This window comes from Guyanagaster necrorhizus (assembly GCF_019112545.1).
Source record: "Guyanagaster necrorhizus MCA 3950 unplaced genomic scaffold BT62scaffold_15, whole genome shotgun sequence".
Classification (NCBI taxonomy): domain Eukaryota; kingdom Fungi; phylum Basidiomycota; class Agaricomycetes; order Agaricales; family Physalacriaceae; genus Guyanagaster; species Guyanagaster necrorhizus.
Genome location: NW_025064894.1, coordinates 613,025 through 633,238, shown reverse-complemented (window position 1 = coordinate 633,238; position 20,214 = coordinate 613,025). Strand labels below are relative to the sequence as shown.

Genomic DNA, 20,214 nt, shown 5'->3' with positions numbered 1-20,214 from the left:
ATTAAGCTAAAAGTAATGCGAAGGCTTTAATATATACAGATAGCTTCAACTTCATATCTATCGCAAACCATAGACTATTCGAGCAAGCTCGTCGTTGACATGCATTTGTCTCCAGGAAATCAAACATACAAGCAGGTACTTATTGAGACGCCGCACGAGTCTCTTGCCTTACTGCTGGAGTGTTACACCAGCTGCCACAGACAGCTGAAGCTGAGAAGAGACCTATCATTTTGAGTATGGTATAATAGAGTTGTCTTATTAAAGCACACTAGCATCGCCACATCATGGCAAAAGAATCATCAACGGTAAAACCGCATACGATCTCACAGTTGAAGTGGGACATGGCGAAATAGCGACATACCTGGTATGGACGACAGCTGCTGAATCGTCAACTTGTTATAGTCGATGTTGACATTATAGTAGGAATACCGAGCATGTTGCCTTCCGAAAGGGAAGGAAAGGGATGGTCAGCTTCAAAGATGAAATAACAAGCAGGAGCATGATCGATAGGCTCTCATTCTATCTCTAGGCTGCCGCGGCTACTATCGGAGAATGCATCGACGCGTCTGTCAGTGATGTATTTGGGGCCGAATGTACCGATAGGTCACATCCCGCTCTCGTTTTGTACCCTCACCATTGAAAACTTCATTCTGTACACTGTTGTTTACAAGGTTTGGGAGGAAGGCGGAAGTTGGTCTGGCTTGGATAGAAGAAACGGCGTGTCGGTTGACTTTGTGGAAGTTCCAGAACCGGCAAGGATTGATTCCAGACTGACGGACGAACAAATTATTCAGTCCTTAGGTCCTTTACTGATCGGTTCCCCTAAGCGGTGAGGACCCGTGTAGGCTGCCCGGCTTGCTAATCCCGCGATATCCCTTCTCACGAGTCACGGTATTAGAGCAGGTACATGCACCCTAGATTTTGCTTTATACAGAAGGATGTAATATAATCATGACGTCGGGGTATCGTCTCGTGGAAGATAAATGCCGATGTCATGCTCTTGGGCTGCCTGGTCAGTCTCGCGAATGATGGTTTTCAGTGTTTCATATACTTCCGTCATGAGTGGGCGTTGAGTAGGAATCTCCTGACTCATTTACTTGAATAAAATGATGAGAAGAAGGGCCGTACTGGCGGCTTTCGTTTTGATGGTCTACAAAGGTCAAGGTCAGGAAGCAACTTGGAATATCATAGAAATTTTTCAAAACTTGGTCTGTATCTCTTAACACTAGAAGCTATCGTGCTGTTAGGTTACATGGGTAATTTCTTTTTTTTTTTTAGCAGAACGTGTCTTACCATGCGATGTAGCTGGAAAGTTATGTTCAAACAAGCCAGACATCGGTCAACAACAAAGGATCACCTACCTCCACTTCATCATCCCACAGCTTAGGTTCGACCATATGCTAAGGGACGTTGAGTGGTAGAAAGTCCATTACCTGACAAATTATTCATACCTTCTTCGAAAATTGAAGGAGATGCTCTCCAAGGCACCTTTGAAAGACGCCACCAAGGGACCACACGTCAGCTCGGAATGGGCAATATGGCTCCGCATTTCCCATTTCGGGCAGGACACGTCGTGTAAAATATTCCTTTTTGCCGTTCCAGCGTGCATTTGGAAGCCCGGTTATTGTCCGTTCGGATGGCTTGGAATCCTCGGAGAAGACTGCAGCGTGCTCAAAATCGTTCATATAATAGCGGACTGGAAAATTGGAATCTGAGAGGAGCTGCTTGCTCCCAAAAGCGGAAGTCTTTGGGGAATTGTTGGCCCCAGCAAAGTTAACAAGGATGTTGTCATAAGAGACGTCCTAAAATATTCATGCTGGTACTCATGCGAAGATAGAAACAAGATCATAGTACGAACCAGATGGGCAACAAGTCTCTCATGGCAGAAAGCCAAGCCCTATATAGATGTTATGAGTGTTCGTCGTATAACAGGATGCTTTATGACACCTCAGAAACCTGAAGAACGAAATCAAGAATCTCTCCCAGGTCATAGAACTACGAAAGCCTGTAGGCCGACCACATCTTAGGAAATACAACGAATGTGAGTCCTTCGTGCTTGAGTTCCTGAAAGACGGGAAGGGCATGGCTTCTTCCTCGAAATGAGTCTTGCTGAACGGAATCAGTCTATGTAAAGATACGACGGAATTTCGGCACACCTCTAATCCGTAGAATCTTGTCGGTTGACCCGGATAGTCAGAAAGATATGTATAGTCACGAAGACGAGGATTACCGTTTGGTGCTGAAAGCTCACACTCATTAACGGGAATCCACAAATCAAGACCGCGTTCATGAAAGAATTGAATGAGAAAAGGAAGTTTTCATATATCGTAATAGGGAACGTCGTCATCAGTAATTACAAACTTCTTTCTCCATTCTCCAAGGGTACGGGGAAGGTCCGTCGGAGGGGCTAGAGGCTCGGGGGGGGGGGGACAAAAGGAACACCTCTGGCAGGAAGATCCCATACCTGGTTGACAGGTGCAGCGCGATAGACACGCCAATACCGGAAAAGTGAGCACAAAGATGAGCAACCGCGCAAGGCGAGATTACCTAAAGCCGCTGTAGAATAGAGCCTGAACATGCTAGTATTGCTGACGCGTTGTCAACTCAGAACCAACTATGCTTGCACGTGGTATTGATCGTCGGCGTGCCGACTAAATGCCGAAACTCTAACGGCTCGATCTCTGGTCGACTTCAATCGGAATGATGGAGTCAATTTACGACATCGCTCAAGGCTTGCACGTTCCACAGATAAAAGTCTTGGCAAAACAGCCACATTCTTGCCTAAATATCTCTCAATTTTCGCCTTCACATTTTATTCACGTTTGCACTGACAGTGACATGGTTCGATCTTGCAACGATCGCGAAAACTTATCTCCACCAAGTACGAGAGCAATCATGGAAGTCTTACGCTCTCGTAATTTCCTGCATCTCGTTAATTCAATCAGGCAGTCTGTCACGTAGCCGACTATTTTTAGAAGCGAAATTCATTATGTCCGCACGATAAAAATGGTATAAAAGACACAACAAGTCGAGGAAAGATTCTCAACTCGCAGCTTCACAATAATGTTCGCTCGCATCTCAGCCTTCTCTCTCGCTATTCTAGCTCTGCCTCTCCTCGTGGCTAGCAGTGCCGTCCCGAAGCAAGAGACCAACACGAACGTTACCGGCGGGATGTGCAACACCGGTTCAGCCCAGTGCTGCAAGTCCGTTCAGGACGTGAGCTTTTCTCTATCCTCGACACTGAAGGATCTATACTCACAATAGTATATCATAGCCCAAATCCGAGGCCGCCCAGAATGCACTTGGTCTTGTGGGAGTTCCTATTGGTGATATCACCGCCAATGTGTAAGTTCTACTTTTGTTTCGTGGAAATTTTATTAAATTGCCTCAACAGTGGTCTCACCTGCGACCCCATCACGGTGATTGGTCTCGGCACCACCTCTTGCTCTAACCAACCGGTGTGCTGCGAGAACAACAGCTTCGTGAGTGCTAACGTCTTCGGAGAATGGGGATGTAGACTGACCTTCCACTTCGAAGAACGGCGTTGTTGCTCTGGGCTGCACTCCCATCAATGTGGCAGCCTAAATATGGACTACATGATTTGTTTTTGAGTTGTTTCTAATTAACATTGATATTTTGGTGATTTCATGAGATTCTGGCTCGATGGTATCGAGAGAATATATTTCGTAAGACTGCTTCGACATACAGATATGTGTAAACAACGGATATCTCCAAATAGAGGAAATGCTAGCTAAGTCCTGCGCTTTTCACAAGGGTGACAAATCCCCAACGCTATGACCATTAATGAACAAAGACCATAGCCAAAAGAGAATGCAAATATCAAAAGATTTGTATCCGTAATGCCTGCCTTATCAGATTGGGCATCTCATCCAAAACATGAGCTGAATCATCAATGACCCAGTCAAGAAATGCAATGAATACAACCTCTTTGCCCACCTGTCCAAGTGCATTACTGGTGTCCAGTTGCACACCTAACCTATCTATTATGAATTGATCCAGCCCCTGAAATACTAGTGATGAAACCTCCTCCAACAGAGAGGACTTCATTGTAATAGAACCTCCTACAGCTTTGTATACATCCCCACCAAAATGAGTCTGACATTTCTGTATGATGGCAGAGAGACTGAAGATGTACTCCAGCATGAAAGGACAAGTCTTGCACAGGGAAGGGTCTTTTGCCAGTTGGAAGATGGATAAGGCATGGTCATAGTGAGAGAGAAAGAGTTCCTCAAAAAGCAGGATCTTCATGAGAGCCACATAGAGCTCAGCATTGACTAGATCAGACTTCAATGGTGCCTACACTATAGCCTGAGTTTGGATGACCAATAAATGTCACATTAGATTTTGAAAGAGATGGAACAGGAGACAGAGGCCAACCTAGCTAATATAGTCTGACACTTGCAGACAGGAGAAATCTTTGACCAAATGCTGTAATTGTTTAGAGAGTAATCATCTCAATGATATTTATACTGCTGTTACATATGAGGATATGCAATGTATCTGCCTCCTTACTATAGCCTCAAATGTTCAGAGCTCCTCACTTCATTCTAGCTTGAAGCTTGCTGAAAGTGCACAAAGATTCAGACCAGCAATTATGACTTGCTTATAAAGATAATCTGATATTACTCTGTGGTGATACACTGAATTTGATAAATGTGGAATGAGAGGAAATCATCTCTGTTTCTGTTCAGGATTATGATCCTTTTATTGAGATGTTTAAATGATCGCTTCTTTCTATCATATAGATATTTGATAGCAACCAAAAATACGGCTGACTAGCTCAGTTGGTTAGAGCGTCGTGCTAATAACGCGAAGGTCTTGGGTTCGATCCCCACGTTGGCCAGGTGGCATCCCCTGTATGTCTGATTCTCTTTTTACCAGCTTAAACTGTGGTATCTCATACAGAAACGGGACGGGAAGGCATCAGTAAGCTTTTATATGTATTTAAAGTCGAGATGGGAATGTCAATGTCTTGGGAAAAAGGAACGTCAGTCGGTCGGACAGTTCTTATTTCAACCTCGCTCTCTCGAGTGTCCCGAGGTGGCGGTCGGAAAGCTACGTGTCAGGACTGGACGTGAACCGGTGATTTCATCTAGTTCCAACCAATTTCTTCCTCTTACCACCATCTCTATCAAACACGCATCGAGAGTCCCCGACGAGATGTAGCCAGGCTCGATGAAGAGGACTTTTGTGTAAGCCTTGCGCTGAGATGTCAGTGTCCGAGCATTTATCCCCTCCAACAACAAACGAAAAATGCCATTCATACATCCACACAAGAAGCATGCCCATATCCCCATCTACGACAACGCTCTCTACTCCTCAGAAGCAAACGGATAACCCGTATACCCCTCAGCAACCTCTCCGCGTAAATAAAACTTGGACCTATCATACGGCGTAAACGGTATATTCTTCTTCAACCTCACCGGAAGATCAGGCTAAAAAAACACACATCAGACCTTTCCCATCCCCCAAACAAACGAAAAAACAAAAAAAACCTACATTTGAAATAAAGTACCTCCCAAACGCCACAAGTTCCCCCTTCCCATCCGCAACCTCCATCGCCCCCTCCCTCGTATACCCCCCAGCCGACACCAACGGCCTCGGCGCCCACAACTCCCTTATAAAATCATTCGACTCACCCTTTCGCGCATCCCTCGTCCAGTTCCCCGACACCCTCGGCTCCACAACATGCACGTACGCCAAATCCGGATGGCGCTGCCCGATCTTCGTCACGAGGTACGAAAACGTCGGGATAGGGTCGTCCATGCGCATGTCCTGGAAGTTCGACCATGGGCTCAGCCGGATGGACGTACGATGGGCTCCGACGGCGCTGACGACGGCGTCGATGACTTCGAGTGCGAACCGCGCGCGGTTCTCGATGCTCCCTCCGTAGGCGTCCGTGCGCTTGTTGGATACATCCTGGAGGAACTGGTCGATGAGGTACCCGTTCGCACCGTGGATCTCGACGCCATCGAAACCAGCTTTGAACACGGCGTTGGCGGCTGCTTGTGCGTAGAGTTTGGGGTACTCGTGGATCTCGTCGAGAGTCAGCGGGCGGGGAGTCTCGGAGGAGTCGGAGAGTTTGATAGCGGAGGGAGCGACGAGTTCGAGGGAAGGGTCCTCGTCTTTGAGGTGGGAATAGTCGGCGGCTCGTCCCAAAGCCCACAGTTGGCAGAAAATGAAGCTGCCTTTGGCGTGGACGGCATCGGTTACCTGGTTGATTGGCGGTGAGATAAGGTTTGGAGAACGGCGGTGCTACGTACTTCCTTCCACGCGTCTAGCTGCTCCTGCGTCCATAGGCCCGGGACGTACTTGTATCCCCCAGCCTTTTGTGCGATAAAGGTTGCCTCCGTGATCAGAAGGGTGCCCGGATCGCTGCCCCTCTGCGAGTAGTACTCCTTCATAATAGATGCATACGGGACATGGCCTTTCTCCGATGACTTGTATCGCGTCAACGGTGCGAGGACGATGCGGTGGTTTAGAGGGAGATCGCCGATTTTGATGGGCTGAAAGAGCTTTGAGTCTGCCATTGTCGATAGAAGGAAATAACACAACGGCTTTTATAGCTTTGGATTCGCTGAATAAGAGCGGTAACTGAATGCTTATTGATCCATTCGAATCACCATCAGCCGGACATTGGTTTGCCTGTTCCGATACAAGGACAGGCTGAATAAGAGATGATGGTAAGCGACAGGGGAACGCGGCGTTAAGGATAACGATAAAGGCCAGTCAGCAAAGTCAACTAGTGTGGCCATCCCAATTGACTGGAGATGCAGACTGACTTCATGGCCTGTGAGAGACCGCCCAATCCCGGGATTTTTAGGTATGCAGCAACCGGAAGAGAGATGACCCAGTCCGTTGATTGTAGACTTGCGGAAGGTAATCGGGGACTGGCGTGCAATGTACTAGTACGCTAAATAGGCGGGTGCCTGTGGTACCAGAATACAAGGTTGAATCAGGCCCGGGTGTAACAGGCCGCAACCATACTCACAAATAGGGCCTTGGACGCAACCAACCGGCAATCGTTCGTCGCCGGACAGAAGAGACACGAGCGAGCTTGATAATGGTATCTTGAGCTAGACGCAGTCAAAAGAGTAGAGAGATACGAACGATTATGTCCGTCCTCAGGTATGTGCCCCAGGGACTCGTTGAAATCAGTGTCGATATATGCCTTGAAGGACACTACACTACGATCCAGAAACTTGCATGCTATCTTTCAATTCGATGACGATATTCCCCAGCGCCGAACCTGGGTCAATCCCTGCTTGCACTGTCTTGTCGATGGTGTCACGCCGCCATTGTACCAGACACTGGATACAGATACATTCCAGGGAGAGGAGAAATGTTATGACGCCTTTCCGATATTCGACTTGACGCTCGCTCTCAGCTGCTGTAAATCGAGGCTAGCACGAAAGGAAGTGGTAATGGTGAAAAAAGAATGTCGATGACGTAAGATGCATTTTCTTTCTTTTCTTGATTTACATAACCGTCTTGAGCAATGGATGCCTGTGGAGAGTCATATATTTATATCGATGAATACCTATGGACGCCCACGCTAATGACTGCGAGATATCTACACGACCCTGTATGCCTCGTCACCGTCCATTCTAATCCCGTCCCGATAATTGGTTCTAATATCAGATGACACTCAGTGCAAAGTCCAAACGAGGACTACAGACAGTATACCTTCTTCAGTGTCCTGGCCTGCTGCGAAGGGTGTCGAAAGCACAAAGGATTCGAACGTAATAAAGAGTAAGGTGAAAGTTACTGGCCACCTGGCGAGCTCGCTTTGCCCGGGACAAAGACAATAGCCGTCACTATCTCTCGCAAGCACCAAATCCTGGCTGTATGCGTCTTGTGGCGCCCTTCCAAGCATGCAGTACCATTTCGACCAGCTGGCAGGCTATTGGTGATGTAACACAAGGTACCTGTATTGTGAACGTCAACACAGGCTGCTGGTAGCAGTACAAGGAATCGACAAGAGGATACCTTATTTCTTCGTGCCACGAAAACCCATCACGTCAGATGATACGACCACATCTCGTCCGCCAACGGATACGTACCACCCGCTTTCTCCTCACTCCACGCCTCCCTGCCACCAGCCCGATTCTCGCGGATCTCATCCACCCGGTCTCTCGGAACCCAATTATCAGGATCACACCGGATCTGTGCTATAAAATAGCCTTTACACTCAGTATAGTACCTCAGCGCTGCAAACTCCTCCCGATCTCGTTCCCGATCCGCCTCAGTGAGCCGCACAGGGCAGTCGATAGGGAACTTCGAATCCTCCATGATATCAGGCTACATGTCACATAACCTATAGACCAGCCGACGCAGGAGTTGCGGACTGTCAGCATAACGGCGCAGAGCCACGCAGACGAAGCTTTTGCAGCAAGACCTTCGACATTATTCGCTGCCGCTTAGCGAGTCTCCGCTTGAGGTCCTCTTACTCCTTCAGTTCTACAGGAAAGTCCGAAGTCCGGGAACGTGAAAGGATCGTGGGGCGAAGCGATGCGTTTTCCCTCATAAAGAACAGCCTGAGGCAGCCTAGTGCTCAGAAGGTAAGGAAGGGAAAAAGCGCCTTGCCAGTCGATGTACTGGACAACGTTAGCCGCTCCAGAGGGCTTGACGATTACGTTTGACCGTGAGAGATCAGGATCAATGAGATAAGGGGCTGTTAGCCCACGCTCGAGCGGAATGATGTGAGGCGTCATCGATATACACTGCTGCAATAGCCGACGCAGTTCAGGGAGGTCGAAGGGCCTCGAACCGCTTAGAAGAGAGCTAGGAGACGGGGAAGAAGACGCTGCGCTGGCCGCATGAGACTCGGCCTTCTGAAGCACTAGACCGCAAGTGGCTTGAATAAAAGACACCATAGCAGGCCCTGCAATATAATATTAGTCTTCAGACTATAAGACTTGCAGGGACCCACGATCTCCGTCTGCAGACCCATTGTACCAATACTGCTTTTCAACGACAGGTCCGATCTTATATTTTTCGGCGGGCTCCTTGTTGTCCCTTTCCCTCAAGTAAAGCTGCCTGCTCTGCAGCTCCGGACTAACATCCTCCTTGAAAAACAAACTACCAATCTGCGAAAAAGGCCGCTGGTGAAGATCTAGATCGAGGAAGACCATTTCCTTATCACGGTGCCGGTGTCTTCATAAAAGTATTGAACCAGAGGTCCTCTAGGGCAACACCATTTATACGTTCCATCAGGATGAAATCTGAGCCGACGGCGGGTCGAACTTCAGGTGTGCGGCTCCATGCCAGAACGCGCGGAGTGCGATGTCCGATAACTTCTCGCGACTACGACAAAGGAAGCTCGAACTTGAACTTGAGTATTATGCTTCCACCGACCGCGAAGGTGGTAGGAGAATGGCGGGCTCATTGTACTAGTATCTTTCAAAATCGGAGCATACAGTTTGATATCTGATCAGTCTAGACACTCATCACTGACATTGACTATTGGATATACCTTCTAGCTTACCTGAAAAGCTCAGCACTCGGCGCTCCGCCTTTTAGGAGGAATGTATGCGCGCTCGCATCCACACTCTTCATGGCATCGTTGTTTCAATGTCAGAAAGTAATCACGCAGAAAGATTCACGCACACCACAATAAGCTAAGCGACTACTGCTGTCGTGTATATCTACCAGATGGAACGGGATGTCGCCTGCACAAATGCCCAGCACTCTGAATGTGGCAGCGAGAAGCCAGTTCACATACCATGTTGGGAAGTGTCGGGATATGCTCCCGGAGATACGATTGTGCGCCATGCGCCTCTAACTGCTTGCGACGACTAGAGAAGAAGTCAGAACGTGGCTCAATGCGCCCTGAGGGAACAGAGTTGAACTTGATTCCCGTAAAAGTATCACAATAGGATACAAAGTTGGTGAGAAAAGGCGACAGTATTCCGTAGAGATAAGTATGGCTGGCTGGCACCGAGACGCGTTTAGTGACTTGATGTCGGCGATAGCCTATTTCACGGTCACCTGTTCATGTTCAGGTGTTTACGTAAGCGCGATCGTTATCCCGTGGCATCGAACGCGTCTCTTTCCTCTGTCAGTCAGAAAGGAGATCCAGAAAAAGTCACTCAAGAGACCCTTGTGGACAATAGAACGCTTCCTACGCCAAATGGACTTCCTTTGGTGTTCTGGGGCTGGCCGCTCGACTAGAACTTCTTCAATCCCGTCTCCCACTGGTTGGTTCGAATGTCAAACGTTTTTTCGGAATGCTATGTTCATCGGCGTGCTGACCTAATGATAAACAAGGATCTCGCTTTCGAAATCCTGTCCCAAGCCGTGATAGTGTCCTGCGACAATCGTATGGTGTTCAGGTAGGAGAGCGGAAAATTATGTCTGCCGCAGAATTTTCTCAGTATAGTGTCATAAAATTATGCTCTACATCTTCTTTCGAACCAAACGAACCAAAAGTCACACGTAGTATGAAATGCTGGATCACGACGTTCCTCTCCCGACGCTTTCTGCAGCTCTCCTGCCAATCCCGCTTCCTTCAAATCTTCCCCGATATTACCCGTCGTGATCTTCTCGAACGTTGCTCTTACTGCGTTCGAAAGCGATCCCATTCCCGGTGTTGCTCCGGAGAAATAGAAACTCACAAACGAAATAAGCTACACAAATACCTGCTCTCTCTTCATCAGTTGTAACCGTAAGCCGCACACACTTAGAATTCATTTCGCTATAGCAATCTAGCTCCCGCATGTGCTCTTCAAGATGTTCTCCGATAATAGGATCCATCCCTTTCGATCAAAGCATACCTATGTACACCTCTTCAACCGTAGCCGTAGGTCCCTTGCTCGCTTCCTGTCCAACGCGTTGTCCAAATTCTTCAATCAGAAGCCATCCGTCCGGTTTCAGAACCCGCGTTGCATTCTTCAGTCCAGCTTTGATATGCCCCTTTGGTATCTAATGGAAATTTCAGAAAACAGAACCATGGTGACTGAACAAAATCAAACATACATGGTAGAATACAAATCGAATATGGACGACGTCAAAACTTTCTGCTACGTCTATGGCTGCCAGCGGATTCATGATGTCCAACTCTTCGTAGCTTACATTCGGAGGAAAGGGACTAGGGAAATGAGACGTTCATCGGGTGCTCAGAACAAATGGACGAACCGAGGTGGTAGTGGACTGATGTCCCCAGCCAATACCTGAGCATCAGGGAACATTTCAGCAGCTTGGATAACCCTGACAAAACCGTTGGAATTCGCAGCCAGAAGGTCTGTAGACGTATATGCGTACCATGCACCGGATCCTGCACTAGTAATTTCATGCGAATCAGCTACAGCAATAATGAATAGTATCTCACCCAATGTCGGTAATCCTACGAGGATCTTCGATTTCAGCCAATGATAATCCCCCTCCTAGGAAACACCTCACTCACTCCATTGTGCAATTCATCCAGTCTGTGCGATATCCCTAAGCCTGCCGGTCACGATGATCAAAAAGGAACCGTACCGCTCCCACTCCGACCCAGCGGTGTTATGATCCTGATCATTGAACGTGAGTTCGAGCCAAGGTTTCCCAGGTGATATCTACGTGCCCGCAAGAAATAGTTCTCATTCATGTTGTTGTTCGACGTGACCAGTAAAAGCCTGTCTTTATATGAACCAAGCTGGTGCTCGAATGGGGCTGACGTGACTCCGACTTGAACATCGGCAGATCGTCGTGATAGTGAGGGCTGCGCACCATACCGTCCATAAAGCCATGGGCCCAGATGATCACGGAACTACCGTATGTTGAGTTGGGGAGTCAATGTTTTAGACTGGATAGAGAGTTGTCGAAGGCGGTTGGCGTTCGCTGTTTGAGTAATTGAAGGATAAAGGATCTTCGGGAACGGAAATAGGTCAATGCGAGTTACGTTGGGGGCCCAGTTCTTGGGAGCCTGAAAGTGGGGCGCCCAAGCCAGTTTTGTGGTGTGGACTCAGAGGTCCACGAGGAACATAAGAGGTGGAATTGGAGGGAGCCCAATGAAGGGAGGAATAGATGAAGAGAATACGAACCGGATCAGCCTCACTGCCCCAACGACCGAGCATCTGGATTTCGTAGTCGGAGTAGCTGATGCTCCTCCTCGTCGGAACTTGAAGCTGTGACCGGAATACAATGAAGGGTTCAAGCCTGCAGATGCACGGACCTCGCGAATCTCCGAAAGGAAGATTGAACATCTCATGGGTTTAAGAGGGTAAGAGATGCATCTGAAGGGGTGCCATCCTCGGGAAACTTGACACCAGGCTTGAGGCGCATGACTCGGAGGATCGCTTGCAAGACAGAGGGTGACTGACTGCGTAGGCCTTCAGTCTGTCTCACCATGGTAATGCTGAATTCCCCGAATGACGCGTTCGACGAATGGGGAGTCGGTGGCCGTGAAGGGCAGGCAAAGATCCGTGTGCAGGGATTTGACATGCGCGAGATACTTCTTGATATCCACGGCAAGATTGCATCTTTGGATGCTGGCAGTATTGGTCCGTTTCGGTTGTAATATCATCCCGGTCGTGGACGAAGGCGGACATCCCGATTTGCTGCTAACGTCCATCGTATGCCCAAAATATCGCTGATTTGATCATGTAACTGTTACTTTTTAATTCCTACTCTTCTAGTTAGCCAAGTGACCGTAACCGCGAGGTCGAACGTTCAGTCAATTCCGCAGATACTGCTGCGTGCACGTCAGCCACGCAGGATTTGTCTGAATCCTCCCAACCTTCATCAGCCTCTCCATGTCCTCCGACAATTCGGCTTCTTCGTCTCTTCATTGCAATTGGTGGCGTAATAGAAACATCGATGCGGTTTCCCTTCCACGGTCGTATTTCTTATGCAGTATAGACTCAGGAGCTTCGTGTCGTGTAGAGCCTGGCGGAATCGGTTATGTCGGCGGCTGATATCATCTGCTGGGGTTCGGAGCCGGAGATGAAGGGGTTTTCGTCTGCGACCTAGCCCATAGCTTCAGCGGGTGCCTAGGATTCGTGCGCTGAGGCTGGAGGAGATTCGGTCAGCTATTTTCGAGGAGTGTGTACCTGCATTGGTGATGGTTGATGATGAGAGCAAATAGTATTGCAGCAGGGTCACGGTGGACATATGGGGACAAAGGCGAGTAGGGGGCAGGAATAGTAGGGCTCAGAGATAGGACACAGGCATTCGAATTTAGTATGGGCCTGGGGGGAAAAGCCAAGGTCTATGATGGAGAAATGGCTGCCCTTGCCATTGGGGCAACAAGAGCGGTGAACCATGCGAAGGAAGACAGAGAAGTAAAGCACTTACACTTCTTCGCAGACAACTCATCAGCCATCGATGCCATATTTGACCCTTTACCCAAAACTGGACAAGCATTCTCAATATTGTTCCACCGATGCATATGCCAATTCCTTGACAATGATCTTATGCACACAGTCAAAATCTTGTGGTGCCTAGGCCACAAGGACATCACAGGAAACAAACAAGCAGACTACTTGGCGAAGAAAGGATCAGAGAAAACAATGGAAGCCATGGGCAGAACAAGGGTGAATGCTAGAAGGGAGGCAAAGTCGGCAAGCTAGAAGAGTGGAGGAAGGTATGGGAGACCAGCCCTAAATGGAGATGCTATGTGACAGCAAACAGAATACCACCATCATGGAAGCTGACACCCCACCTCATAGACCTTGCAGTGAAAAGAGAGATATTCGGCCGAGTTCTTCAGTGCAGAACAGGCCATGGATACATAGGCGAGTACTACTCACAATTTGTGCCAAGTAAGGATGTTGACTGCCCTTGTGGAGAGACATTTCAGACACAGGAGCATATCTTGCATGAATGCCCCCTCTATGCCATACATGTCCATTACTCTACTCCACATTACATGCCAAAATACCCGGGGAACTCAGAAGGAAGAGCGGAGGGACCAGAACAGGAGGGAAAGAAGATCCTGAGGTCCTGTACCTCCACCGCATCTTAGTAGACAGCTTACTTGTTGCGGTTAATCAAATGCTGAAAACAAAAAAAAAGGGGGTCATGGTGATGGCATATACATGGCACGTGAACGTAGATATCCCGAGATTAGTAAGGAGGATGGTCGTAGCTCGGCCATCAGTTTCGGCTTCTTCTGACTAATCTCTTCTTCATACCGCCACCATCGAACAGTTTCGAGGAATCCGCCCGCGCACTTTGAGCCAATGTGCCAGATCTGAATGTCATTAAATTCAAGGGTGCCTTTCAGCTAGTACAGTGACAGACAAGGAGACGGCTAGTGTTTGCGGCTTTGTCGTTTGGGTGCGTTTCTACAGTTCTGCTACCCATGCATTTATATGTTAATGACGCGTTTTTTTCCTCAGGAGTCAGAGCAATCATGCATAAATTTTGAAGCTTATGATTCCATCTCCGTTTTGCTGCCCCGTGAATTCTTTCTTTGCGTGTGGGCCGAACAGTTACCTCGAACACATTTAGATGGATAATAATTCGTAGGTCGATGAAAGACTACCTCTGAAGGGGACGTTCCAGTTACGTGTCGACATCGTTGTGGCTCGAAGATATCACAGAGGTGTGCGTGTAACCTTTTCCTGACGAGCACATTTTGACGGGGAGAACAGGATGGCCCTTTCGACCTAATGGCCATGGATGCAGGTGTGATAGGTCATACAGCATCGCCAGCTGGCTTATCCCTAGCTATTCTAGCTAAATCAGCTAATACCGACAAGTCATAAGGAGCACCTTACGGAAAGTAGACTTCGGCAAATGCCAACGGCTTTCAGGCAGTCGCCCTTCATGGTCTCTCCATGCTGTCATCTTTCCTTGCTTTGCATCTCCGGCCATACCTGCACATCGTTACGAAACACATGTCGACAGTGTCGTGCGGGACCGCCGGCATCTTTGACCACGAGGGACAATGGTTATGGAACGATACGCTGCGTACGTTGTCTATTTTCCTATGAATGACTGAAACTGGACGTTGATTACCATAAAGATCGAAGTATTCATCTTGTAAAGTTGAAAGCAGAGTATTGCACCGTCAGCCGTTGGTGCACAACGCTGTCTTCGGTTTGAACGCATCGCTCAAGGTTGTTCACTCTGTTGTTTTCTGACGCATAGACTCTAACATTTTGTATAGGAGCGTATAACACAGTTTTCCTTCTCGAATTTGACAATGGACGTGAGGCCATTGCACGTATTCCCTGCCCAGTGATGGGTAATGTGCACCTGTCCACAACCAGCGAAGTAGCCACAGTAGAATACGTCCTATTCACGCCAATTGGTGGGAAGTGTGGCTAGACATTAGACATTTGTTCAAGCTAGTACAACCACGTTGAGCACCGTATCCTCCCTCTTTGATGTCGTCACGTCTTCACAGCTCATTTGGACTCTAGCCATCATGAACGCTGGCCCATGGCCCCTCCTTTTGATCCTCAATGTCCAAGAACGTCCTGGTTACCGGCGCATTCACATTATTCGTATCCTCTTAGAGAATTGAAGTCCTCATCGAAAGAAAAGAAATGCTGATGAGACTTTCAAGCCCGACAGCCGGTTGTTGTAACCTACGTGCAAAGGTAAGTTTGACGGTCTTCCGATGACAATACTTGCTAATGTCGATATAGCTCTACGCGCCACGAAGCTCTTGAGTCGATACCGCATAAGGAATACGACCGTGGAAGGGAAACCGCATCGATGTTTCTATTACGCCACCAATTGCAATGAAGAGACGAAGAAGCCGAATTGTCGGAGGACATGGAGAGGCTGATGAAGGTTGGGAGGATTCAGACAAATCCTGCGTGGCTGACGTGCACGCAGCAGTATCTGCGGAATTGACTGAACGTTCGACCTCGCGGTTACGGTCACTTGGCTAACTAGAAGAGTAGGAATTAAAAAGTAACAGTTACATGATCAAATCAGCGATATTTTGGGCATACGATGGACGTTAGCAGCAAATCGGGATGTCCGCCTTCGTCCACGACCGGGATGATATTACAACCGAAACGGACCAATACTGCCAGCATCCAAAGATGCAATCTTGCCGTGGATATCAAGAAGTATCTCGCGCATGTCAAATCCCTGCACACGGATCTTTGCCTGCCCTTCACGGCCACCGACTCCCCATTCGTCGAACGCGTCATTCGGGGAATTCAGCATTACCATGGTGAGACAGACTGAAGGCCTACGCAGTCAGTCACCCTCTGTATTGCAAGCGATCCTCCGAGTCATGCACCTCAAGCCTGGTGTCAAGTTTCCCGAGGATGGCACCCTTTCAGATGCATCTCTTACCCTCTTAAATCCATGAGATGTTCAATCTTCCTTTCGGAGGGAGATTCGCGATGTCCGTGCATCTGCAGGCTTGAACCCCTTCAAGTTCCAGCAAGGAGGAGCATCGCTACTCCAACTACGAAATCCAGATGCTCGGTCGTTGGGGCAGTATGGCTAATCCGGTTCGTATTCTCTTCATCTCTTCCTCCTCTCATTGGGCTCCCTCCAATTCCACCTCTTATATTCCTCCTGGACCTCCGAGTCTACATCACAAAACTGGCTTGGGTGCTCAGCCTAAAACATTGACTCCCAAACTCAACATACGGTAGTTCCGTGATCATCTGGGCCCATGGCTTTATGGACGGTATGGTGCGCAGCCCTCACTATCACGACGATCTGCCGATGTTCAAGTCGGAGTCACGTCAGCCCCATTCGAGCACCAGCTTGGTTCATATAAAGACAGGCTTTTACTGGTCACGTCGAACAACAACATGAATGAGAACTATTTCTTGCGGGCACGTAGATATCACCTGGGAAACCTTGGCTCGAACTCACGTTCAATGATCAGGATCATAACACCGCTGGGTCGGAGTGGGAGCGGTACGGTTCCCTTTTCATCATCATGACCGGCGAGCTTAGGGATATCGCACAGACTGGATGAATTGCACAATGGAGTGAGTGAGGTGTTTCCTAGGAGGGGGATTATCATTGGCTGAAATCGAAGATCCTCGTAGGATTATCGACATTGGGTGAGATGCTATTCATTATCACTGTAGCTGATTCTCATGAAATTACTAGTGCAGGATCCGGTGCATGGTACGCATATACGTCTACAGACCTTCTGGCTGCGAATTCCAACGGTTATGTCAGGGTTATCCAAGCTGCTGAAATGTTCTCCGATGCTCAGGTATTGACTGCGGACATCAGTCCACTACCACCTCGGTTCGTCCATTTGTTCTGAGCACCCGATGAACGTCTCATTTCCCTAGTCCCTTTCCTCCGAATGTAAGCTACGAAGAGTTGGACATCATGAATCCGCTGGCAGCCATAGACGTAGCAGAAAGTTTTGACGTCGTCCATATTCGATTTGTATTCTACCATGTATGTTTGATTTTGTTCAGTCACCATGGTTCTGTTTTCTGAAATTTCCATTAGATACCAAAGGGGCATATCAAAGCTGGACTGAAGAATGCAACGCGGGTTCTGAAACCGGACGGATGGCTTCTGATTGAAGAATTTGGACAACGCGTTGGACAGGAAGCGAGCAAGGGACCTACGGCTACGGTTGAAGAGGTGTACATAGGTATGCTTCGATCGAAAGGGATGGATCCTATTATCGGAGAACATCTTGAAGAGCACATGCGGGAGCTAGATTGCTATAGCGAAATGAATTCTAAGTGTGTGCGGCTTACGGTTACAACTGATGAAGAGAGAGCAGGTATTTGTGTAGCTTATTTCGTTTGTGAGTTTCTATTTCTCCGGAGCAACACCGGGAATGGGATCGCTTTCGAACGCAGTAAGAGCTACGTTCGAGAAGATCACGACGGGTAATATCGGGGAAGATTTGAAGGAAGCGGGATTGGCAGGAGAGCTGCAGAAGACGTCGGGAAAGGAACGTCGTGATCCAGCATTTCATAGTACGTGTGAATTTTGGTTCGTTTGGTCGCGAAAGAAGATGTAGAGCATAATTTTATGACACTATACTGAGAAAATTCTGCGGCAGACATAGTTTTCCGCTCTCCTACCTGAACACCATACGATTGTCGCAGGACACTATCAGGACTTGGGACAGTATTTCGAAAGCGAGGTCGTTGTTTATCGTTAGGTCATCACGCCGATGAACATAGCATTCCGAAAAAAGGTTCGACGTTCGAACCCACGAAGGAGGTGCAGCAATTCCACAAATCTTCTGCTTTGACTGTTCTTTTCAACCTGGACGAGCTTCGATTGGTAGCAAAATAAAGAAGAGATTCGGCTTGGATTTGATGTTGACGGCCTTTATGGGAAAGCAGTAGATGAGACGATGTTCGAGGAGGATGGAGTGTATACGGCAGTATATTCCCGATGTGGTCACCGTAATCCAAGTGGTTCTGCCAGTGGGAGCCAGGATTGAAGAAGTTCTAGTGGAGCGGCCAGCCCCAAAACACCAAAGGAAGTCCATTTGATGTGGGAAGCGTTCTATTGTCCACAGGGGTCTCTTGAGGGACTTTTTCTGGATCTCCTTTCTGACTGACAGAGGAAAGAGACGCGTTCGCTGCCACGTGCGGCCAAATACTTATCCTACTCTTCCAGGGCGAGAGCATAACCTTTGCGATGCAGTTTCTGGAGAACAACCTAGTACGAATTTTATAAAGGAGAAATGGAGCTTATTGCGCACCGTTCAACAGCAGGCAGTGTATTTGATGCTTGTCCAGTGGATAACGGTCGCCCTTACATAAATACCTCAACACGAACAGGTGACTGTGAAATAGGATATTGCTGACGTAAGACGCGTTTCGTTTTTCTCGTCCTACCACCAAAACTGGCGGTGCCATGCGCCATATCTCTACGGAATGCTGTCGACATTTTCTCACCTTTTCCCGTGCATTGTGGTACTTCGATGGGAGCCAGCTCTGTTCCTTCTGGGCGAGCTGAGTGACATTCTTAGCATGGCGCACCCTTGTATCTTTGGGAGCATATCCAGACATTCTACGTCATGGTATGTGAACCAGCCTTTCGTTTCTACATTCAGAGTGCTGGAAATTTGTACAGGCAATATCCTGTTCCATCTGCAGATAGACGTAGACAACGGCAGTAGTCGCTCAGGTTTTTGTGGAAGAACGTCTGGTGAAAAAACTGCATGTATGAAGGCTTTTGTGTGCTTACTTTCTGACATTGAAACCAGTATAACAGCTTTGACGATGCCATGAAGAGTGTGGATGCGAATGCGCATATATGCTCCCTCTCAAAACGCTGAGCGCCGAGCGCTGAGCTTTTCAGGTAAGCTAGAAGGTATATCCAGTAATCAATGTCACTGAGCGTCTAAACTGATCAGACATAGGGCCATATGCTCCGATTTTATAAGATACAATGAGGCCATCCTCTTACCGCCACCGCTTTCGGCGGAATTTCAACATTCAAGTTGAAGTTCGACCTTCATATGTCGTGGTCGCTATTCATGCAAAGGGATTTAATGATAGGTGTGGTTGTACGTTTGTTCAAGCCAGTACGACCACGTTGGGTGCCGTATCCTCCCTCTTTGGTGTCCTCACGTCTTTTACAGCTCATTTGGACTCTTGCTGTAATGAACGCTGACTCTCGGTCATTATCTCCGATCCTGAATGTTCTCGTTACCAGCACATTCACATTATTCGTATCTTCTTGGGGAATTGCAGTCCCTAGCGGAGGAAAAAATGCCGATGAGACTTTCAAACCCAGGAACTGTTTGTTGTAACCTACGTACAAAGGTAAGTTTGACGGTCCTCCAATGACAGTACTTGCTGAGGTCGATATAGGAAGGTGCGAGAACGCATACAATAATATGATGGGATACCGAACAGAAGAGATTCCAGAGGCTGTGAAAGTGCCATTGGAGTACTGGCCAGCACACCAAGCCCGAGCTTAAGTGTATGTGAGTTCCTCGTCAACGAAATAGTTTTGATTATCACTCAGTAGCAGCGCTACATTCTCATTTTGTGGTCGTTGATGCACTCCTCGTAACCTCGTCAAAGGCTGGTAGGCACCTGAACCCTGTCAAGAACCATGTGTTCGAGTCTCTGAGCGTCAGCGGATTCACAAGATGATTGCGGAACGGACGAGACTATCATCATACGTGGTGCGTCCGCCGTGGTATACCAAGGGCTAATTATCATGACTTTCAATCAGTCCTAACTTCATTCTTGATATCCCGTAGGTCTCTTTTGCGAAGTTTTATGGCGCCCTTACTAGCCACTCCTCATGAGCTCACTACAGTTCCCAGGAATAGCATCATCT

General features: G+C 48.1%; 10 protein-coding genes and 1 non-coding gene across 11 annotated transcripts; 5 read left to right on the top strand and 6 right to left on the bottom strand.

Annotated features, from left to right (window-relative positions):
* Positions 1-949: 949 nt before the first annotated feature.
* Positions 950-2,578, bottom strand: BT62DRAFT_1077032 (uncharacterized protein; the record flags this gene model as incomplete). Its single annotated transcript, XM_043179268.1, has 10 exons — positions 950-1,084; positions 1,294-1,305; positions 1,362-1,400; positions 1,452-1,802; positions 1,859-1,897; positions 1,948-1,995; positions 2,035-2,109; positions 2,157-2,239; positions 2,362-2,407; positions 2,465-2,578. 10 exons carry the CDS (start codon positions 2,576-2,578, stop codon positions 950-952), a joined length of 942 nt encoding a protein of 313 aa, XP_043038851.1.
* A 134-nt stretch (positions 2,579-2,712) lies between these two features.
* BT62DRAFT_969861 (fungal hydrophobin) lies at positions 2,713-3,763 on the top strand. The gene is made up of 4 exons (XM_043188957.1): positions 2,713-3,216; positions 3,275-3,345; positions 3,395-3,482; positions 3,538-3,763. The coding sequence occupies exons 1-4, from the start codon at positions 3,064-3,066 to the stop codon at positions 3,583-3,585; spliced, it is 360 nt and encodes a 119-aa protein (XP_043038850.1). The 5' UTR covers positions 2,713-3,063; the 3' UTR covers positions 3,586-3,763.
* A 1,027-nt stretch (positions 3,764-4,790) lies between these two features.
* On the top strand, positions 4,791-4,864 carry BT62DRAFT_t103. Its single transcript has one exon. It is a non-coding gene; the product is annotated as a tRNA-Ile (tRNA).
* A 396-nt stretch (positions 4,865-5,260) lies between these two features.
* On the bottom strand, positions 5,261-6,824 carry BT62DRAFT_190660 (FMN-linked oxidoreductase). The gene is made up of 3 exons (XM_043179989.1): positions 6,285-6,824; positions 5,521-6,234; positions 5,261-5,456 (listed from the first exon to the last, which is right to left on the bottom strand). Exons 1-3 carry the CDS (start codon positions 6,549-6,551, stop codon positions 5,334-5,336), a joined length of 1,104 nt encoding a protein of 367 aa, XP_043038849.1. The 5' UTR covers positions 6,552-6,824; the 3' UTR covers positions 5,261-5,333.
* A 1,052-nt stretch (positions 6,825-7,876) lies between these two features.
* On the bottom strand, positions 7,877-8,389 carry BT62DRAFT_190675 (uncharacterized protein). Its single transcript, XM_043179991.1, has 2 exons — positions 8,011-8,389; positions 7,877-7,949 (listed from the first exon to the last, which is right to left on the bottom strand). Exon 1 carries the CDS (start codon positions 8,311-8,313, stop codon positions 8,038-8,040), a length of 276 nt encoding a protein of 91 aa, XP_043038848.1. The 5' UTR covers positions 8,314-8,389; the 3' UTR covers positions 7,877-7,949; positions 8,011-8,037.
* On the bottom strand, positions 8,390-9,625 carry BT62DRAFT_190732 (uncharacterized protein). Its single transcript, XM_043179992.1, has 3 exons — positions 9,509-9,625; positions 8,954-9,459; positions 8,390-8,905 (listed from the first exon to the last, which is right to left on the bottom strand). Exons 2-3 carry the CDS (start codon positions 9,153-9,155, stop codon positions 8,442-8,444), a joined length of 666 nt encoding a protein of 221 aa, XP_043038847.1. The 5' UTR covers positions 9,156-9,459; positions 9,509-9,625; the 3' UTR covers positions 8,390-8,441.
* Positions 9,285-9,960, bottom strand: BT62DRAFT_190673 (uncharacterized protein). The gene is made up of 4 exons (XM_043179990.1): positions 9,873-9,960; positions 9,631-9,818; positions 9,509-9,573; positions 9,285-9,459 (listed from the first exon to the last, which is right to left on the bottom strand). The coding sequence occupies exons 2-4, from the start codon at positions 9,793-9,795 to the stop codon at positions 9,414-9,416; spliced, it is 276 nt and encodes a 91-aa protein (XP_043038846.1). The 5' UTR covers positions 9,796-9,818; positions 9,873-9,960; the 3' UTR covers positions 9,285-9,413.
* Positions 9,961-12,349: 2,389 nt separating this feature from the next.
* Positions 12,350-12,972, top strand: BT62DRAFT_1007065 (uncharacterized protein; the record flags this gene model as incomplete). Its single annotated transcript, XM_043177299.1, has 5 exons — positions 12,350-12,503; positions 12,544-12,575; positions 12,643-12,704; positions 12,749-12,824; positions 12,886-12,972. 5 exons carry the CDS (start codon positions 12,350-12,352, stop codon positions 12,970-12,972), a joined length of 411 nt encoding a protein of 136 aa, XP_043038845.1.
* A 709-nt stretch (positions 12,973-13,681) lies between these two features.
* Positions 13,682-13,867, top strand: BT62DRAFT_859846 (uncharacterized protein; the record flags this gene model as incomplete). The annotated part of the gene is made up of 1 exon (XM_043182493.1): positions 13,682-13,867. A coding segment is annotated over one exon (186 nt), but the record flags the coding sequence as incomplete, so codon positions are not given.
* A 1,734-nt stretch (positions 13,868-15,601) lies between these two features.
* BT62DRAFT_1007062 (uncharacterized protein) lies at positions 15,602-16,137 on the bottom strand (the record flags this gene model as incomplete). The annotated part of the gene is made up of 3 exons (XM_043177298.1): positions 15,602-15,844; positions 15,912-15,943; positions 15,984-16,137. The coding sequence occupies 3 exons, from the start codon at positions 16,135-16,137 to the stop codon at positions 15,602-15,604; spliced, it is 429 nt and encodes a 142-aa protein (XP_043038843.1).
* Positions 16,138-16,416: 279 nt separating this feature from the next.
* On the top strand, positions 16,417-17,981 carry BT62DRAFT_190367 (S-adenosyl-L-methionine-dependent methyltransferase). Its single transcript, XM_043179988.1, has 9 exons — positions 16,417-16,611; positions 16,669-16,757; positions 16,811-16,842; positions 16,895-16,916; positions 16,977-16,991; positions 17,041-17,058; positions 17,113-17,184; positions 17,232-17,343; positions 17,398-17,981. Exons 2-9 carry the CDS (start codon positions 16,738-16,740, stop codon positions 17,791-17,793), a joined length of 687 nt encoding a protein of 228 aa, XP_043038842.1. The 5' UTR covers positions 16,417-16,611; positions 16,669-16,737; the 3' UTR covers positions 17,794-17,981.
* Positions 17,982-20,214: the final 2,233 nt, after the last annotated feature.